The 5,177-nt window shown below is 42.6% G+C and overlaps 1 protein-coding gene and 1 long non-coding RNA gene across 2 annotated transcripts; one reads left to right on the plus strand and one right to left on the minus strand.

The window, feature by feature from the left end:
• The first annotated feature begins 47 nt into the window (after positions 1-47).
• LOC111976282 (uncharacterized) lies at positions 48-2,133 on the plus strand. The gene is made up of 2 exons (XR_002878915.2): positions 48-993; positions 1,378-2,133. It is a non-coding gene; the product is annotated as an uncharacterized lncRNA (long non-coding RNA).
• A 147-nt stretch (positions 2,134-2,280) lies between these two features.
• LOC111976281 (uncharacterized) lies at positions 2,281-4,686 on the minus strand. Its single transcript, XM_024005074.3, has 2 exons — positions 4,197-4,686; positions 2,281-3,487 (listed from the first exon to the last, which is right to left on the minus strand). Exons 1-2 carry the CDS (start codon positions 4,478-4,480, stop codon positions 2,587-2,589), a joined length of 1,185 nt encoding a protein of 394 aa, XP_023860842.1. The 5' UTR covers positions 4,481-4,686; the 3' UTR covers positions 2,281-2,586.
• Between the last annotated feature and the right edge of the window lie 491 nt (positions 4,687-5,177).

Here is a 5,177-nt window from a genome sequence, read left to right on the forward strand (position 1 = left end):
AATAAATTATGCTAGTTACTACCCCTGATAACTTTACCAAATAATCATGTTTGAAAGAGTGTGAGTGTATGCTAGATAAATAGTCATAGAAATGGTAGATATTACTGTACCCCTGATCATTTGGTCAGATAACCGYGTGTATGTGTCTATGTGTACAGTAAGTGACATGTCCATGATAGCTATCTAATAACTATAGTTATGCTAGGTAATGGTTTGGCTTATCATGTTCATGTCTATGTAGAAGAAGACTGTAGGAGGAAGTGGAGAGGACTCAGGGACAGGTATCAGAGAGAGAGAAGGGCAGAGAAAGAGAAGAAGAGGTCTGGGTCAGCAGCTTCAGGCCAGCAGCCTTGGCGCTTCTGCCACATTCTTTCTTTTCTGGATCCATTTATTGTGCCTAGGGCAATGAGTGGCAATTTTACAGCCAGACCCTCTACTACGTCATCCACAGGTGTTGTCGCCACCGGTGCATCAAGACCCTCAACGTCACCTACAAGTGCGACCATCACCTCCACCGGTGCAGCGAGGCCTCTACAACGTCTACATCATCCACAAGTATGACCACCACCGGTGCAGCGAGACCCTCTACAACGTCTACATCATCCACAAGTATGACCACCACCGGTGCAGCGAGACCCTCTACAACGTCTACATCATCCACAAGTATGACCACCACCGGTGCAGCCATGGAAGATGATGAAATGGAGGAAGCACCTCTGGATCTACGACCACCTGAGATTATTATGAACCTCACGGAAATGACCACTGAGGACCTCGTTGAACAGGATGTGGCCGTGGAGAGAAACAGGGAGAGAAACAAAGAGGAATAATGTCACACCAGGCGTCATCGGAGGTACCAGCCCCCAGATCCACTCAACTCATTTCAGCAGAGGCTCCTCCAGGCCGTCGAGAGGGATGCAGCCCAACCTCAGCAAAAAAAAGCAGCAGTCAAGGTTGAAATGTATCAGCTGCTTTTCGATGACAAGTTCAAGGGTAAGTTTTTTTTCATCACAGGTAGTGTCATAAGTGTTGCGACAGTGAAGTAAAGTAGGTCATTTTTACAGTATACTCATGTAGGTTAATTGGTATTTCAGATCAAAGTATTAATATAAGGCAAATGTATAGCTGTTGTTTCTGGGTTAGAAAATATCCTAAAACAACAGTTTGCTGTCTAAATATTTGCCTGTCACATTCATCTTTTGATCGGAAATACAAATTCCATGAGTAAACAGCAAGTATTACCAACTTTACCACACTGTTACTATATTTATGCCACTAACTACACTATACAAGCAGTATTTAGTTAACATAAATCTCACCTTTTATGGTGTCATATTATGTTAAGCTTGTATGTGTTGTTTTTCTCTTCCCTTTCAGAAATAGAGTCAATTTAGCCGACCAGCTCACAGGAAGGACAGGAAGAGGAGAGGAAGGACAGGAAGAGGAGTTGTCTGGGTGTTGTTTTGACCTCCCTCATTGTACCTTTCTTTTCACACACGTCAGTTACGTTTAAATTCAGTCAATTCATAAAGTCATTTGTTTCTAAAGTCTTAGGATAGCATTCATTATTAGTGTTACATAGATTTCTGAATTGATAGAATTGAAACTCATACACCGGAGAATTCACAGATGCTCTTGTTGGTCTCTTACGAGACTAAAGGTGAATATATTTATTTCATTTAAAACCACTTGAAAACCAGGGTGTTGAAACTGTTTGTGAAGTTATGTTCCATCGACTGGTCCATGACGTCCAGGGGCCATTTGTTTGTTTAGCTGTGTTATGGCTACACATTATTTAATTTTTTCCAGAGACACACACACACACACCTCTTCTCCACTCCTCTCTGTGCCTCAGATCTCCAGTGCCCTGCCCTCTCTCTCTTTATGGCCATGTCTGAAGTTCCCCTACTACATCTAGGCTTTATGAGTAGTCCCTGTATCGGTCTGCAGTTGTGCCAAAAATACATGCTCTTGTTGTTCTCTTACAGATTACAGGCTACACATTCATTTTATTTATTTTTTACACGCACACCTCTTTCAATAGTTCTATTTTTTTAAACAATTTTACAACACACATACCTGTCATGTTCTTTCCTGTACTTGAATACTTATTAAATTATGTTTTCATAGTCAGTTGTTTCAGTTGTTTATTAATATCTCATTTAGACTTAATCTGCTTATTTCTTGATGAAAGTAAAAACACATTCTCTTCCTAATTCGTTTTTTTCCCACCTGTATTTTGTCAGGCCAGTGAACATGGTGGTAAGCTGTACTATTTGTATGGACCCTAGGTTACCCTTTCCCTTTGTTATCATACTATGTCGTATATATTAGTATGTATAGTATGTCGTATAACCTTAATTAGTGCTCCCGCTCACCTGATGTACCATGCCATACTGACGTTAATGGGAGAGGGAAGGGTTTTTAAGGTGTGGTCTTTACTCCCAAATGTCACTTAAATATAGCTTTCAAATGAAGAGAGACAAAGATACATAAAGTAATCTGGGGGGAAAATGCAACTTTATGGACAATGGTGGATGGTTCTTAAAATAACCTTTGTGTTAGGGGCCTCTTAAAAGAGCAGTTTCACTCCACGGCATACTGCCATGGGACTTCACCTGCTGGCGATGAGAAGTAGGTGGTCAGCTTCTCCCTCACCTGGAGTGCCTGTCTGGGGGCGTTGTTGGCACCTGCCCTGGTGACATCAGGTAGGTGACCATTTGGCATGCCCATCTCCATCCGGAGCGGCTCCTGGAATGACCTCTGCAGGTAGTTATAGAGAACACATGTGGCCTTCACGCAGGCATTGACATTTGAGGGGCTGAGACCAAGCACTCTCCAATACATTCTCCACCGGGCTGCCAGAATCCCAAAGGTGCATTCAACAACTAACCTTGCCCTGGACAATCGTTTGTTAAAGATCCTTACAGGCTTTGGTAATGGCAGCTGGCGTCCAGCGTAGGGCCTCATGGGGTTGGGTCTTAAAGGGAAGGCCTCGTCGCCGACGAAGACGTGGGGAACAGGTCCCAGGTCTTCAGCTCCAGGGAGTGATGCAGGTGGTGGAATCTCCAGGGTGCCATCCTGAAGTGCCTGGCCGAAGGCAGAGTCCCGGAGGGTCCCGCCATCACTTCCCTTGCTGTAAGCACCAACATCGACAACACGGAAACAGTAGATGGCATCTACTACAGCCAAGAGTACAACTGAATATGTACCATTGTAGTTGTAGAATTGCGAACCTGAGCACGGTGGAGCCTGGATTACTACATGTTTCCCGTCAATGGAGCCAAGACAGTTGGGGAAATTCCACCTCTCCAGGAACTCGGCAGCGATGGCCCTACAGGCTTCCTCCTTGGGGACAGGCATGTATTCACCAACCAGACAGTCCCAAATGGCTTGTGCCACAGAGGGAACAATGCCTGCCACCGTGGACCGTCCAACTCGGAAGCTGAATCCAATGGTCCTGTAGGAGTCCCCTGTCGCCAAGAATCTAAAATATAATTCAAAATAATTATCAATATTGCGTAACTTGAATTCCACCCACATACTATATCTACTCATATATCTATCTCATTACAGTTTATTATATTGTAATACTCATCAACCATCATTAACAATGCCTTGAAACACTACAATTCAGTCTATGACTATATCAATAAACTGTAGCCCAGGCCAACTCTACTCTTAGAAAGAATGGTACTATCGACTTAAAAGGGTTCTCCGGCTGTCCCCATAGGAGATCCCTTTTTGGTTCCATGTAGAACCSTATTGGGTTCCATGTATAACATTTTCCCCAAAGGGTTATACCTGGAACCAAAAAAGGTTATCCTATGGGGAAAGCAGAAGGACACTTTTGGAACCTTTTTCTCTAAGAGTGTATGTGAGTCCAATAAGAATGTAATGAATGACTGTAACTGTCTTGAACAACAATGGGTTCTGGAGAAGACTAGCCTACCTTCATCAGGGCAGAAGGCACCTCAACTTTATTTTCATTTGGTAACATTGCATAATTAAAAAAGGATTATAAACCAACKTTGGGAAAAGTTAKAGTCCTAATGAACATTCTGTAAAAGTACATCTGATATCAAATAGGGACTATTAACTAGAGAGCCCTTTAGCTAGCTAGGTTGCACATAAAAACAATGTATCAATCAATTATGGTATCAAAGGCTTTAAAAATGTACTAGAATGTAGYTTACCGGAGACAAATYRCCAGGCGTTCAACTGGGCWGATGGACTCCYGGTAGTTGGTATCCATCCGGGCGATCCTGGCTCCAACCATCTGGAGCAGGTGATCGAACTGGCTTCGGTCCAGACGAAAGTAACTTCGGAATTCCTCTCCAAACATTCGAAGCTCTTGAATGAGACGGTGGAACTTCCCTGCCTGCTTTCGGGACTTGAACCATCTCTGGAACCACACAGACCTGCGCTTTCGGCGGGGCTGTTCCCGTCCCAATAGCGCGATCAAGACCACCTTCCTCATTGTTGAAAGAGCCTACGCTGCTATCTTGACAATTTATTATTGCATTTCGCTCCAAAACTGCATTTGAGGGAAATTATATTATAGGCTCTCACAATTAATTTGTGGATGTGGATATATTACTGGATATGTGTGCAACAAAAATTAAACATTCACATTTTGCTACTTTCTGTCAAGTAAGTCTACGCATACGGTTACTTACGGTTTACTTCCTTGTTATCCAATCCTCACGTTTTTGCAGGCTGCATTTTCAATTACACATGTTGTAATGCAAAATGTAAAAATGCGTGAAAAGTTTTCAAGAGTGCTGTAAAACCATGATTAAAGATTGTCACTTGGAACATTAATGACATAAGGTCTCAAAGCTGGAATTAAAAAGGCTCTTGTCAAGCTAAACATGTTTGGCATGCCAATGAGTGACAAGGACTTGTAAGGCATTATAGTAAAAACAGAACTGGCACTCAGGCTAGCTTGATAATGTAACATAAACTAATCATAAATGTGCGATTGTACAATACATGTGACATGACTTCTCTACTTCAGTTTGAACTCTGGCAATTTAACATTAGCTCTGTATCTGTCATTCTGTGTTTGTCTGTGAAAGGAGACCTCTTGTGTGAGAGGACTGCTGTTGTTGAAGTTTATAACTCGTATTGAAGGTTATATCTCCTATTTCAGCTTCAGTCGTGGACGCAGCGGT

This window comes from Salvelinus sp. IW2-2015, linkage group LG17, assembly GCF_002910315.2.
Source record: "Salvelinus sp. IW2-2015 linkage group LG17, ASM291031v2, whole genome shotgun sequence".
NCBI lineage: Eukaryota > Metazoa > Chordata > Actinopteri > Salmoniformes > Salmonidae > Salvelinus > Salvelinus sp. IW2-2015.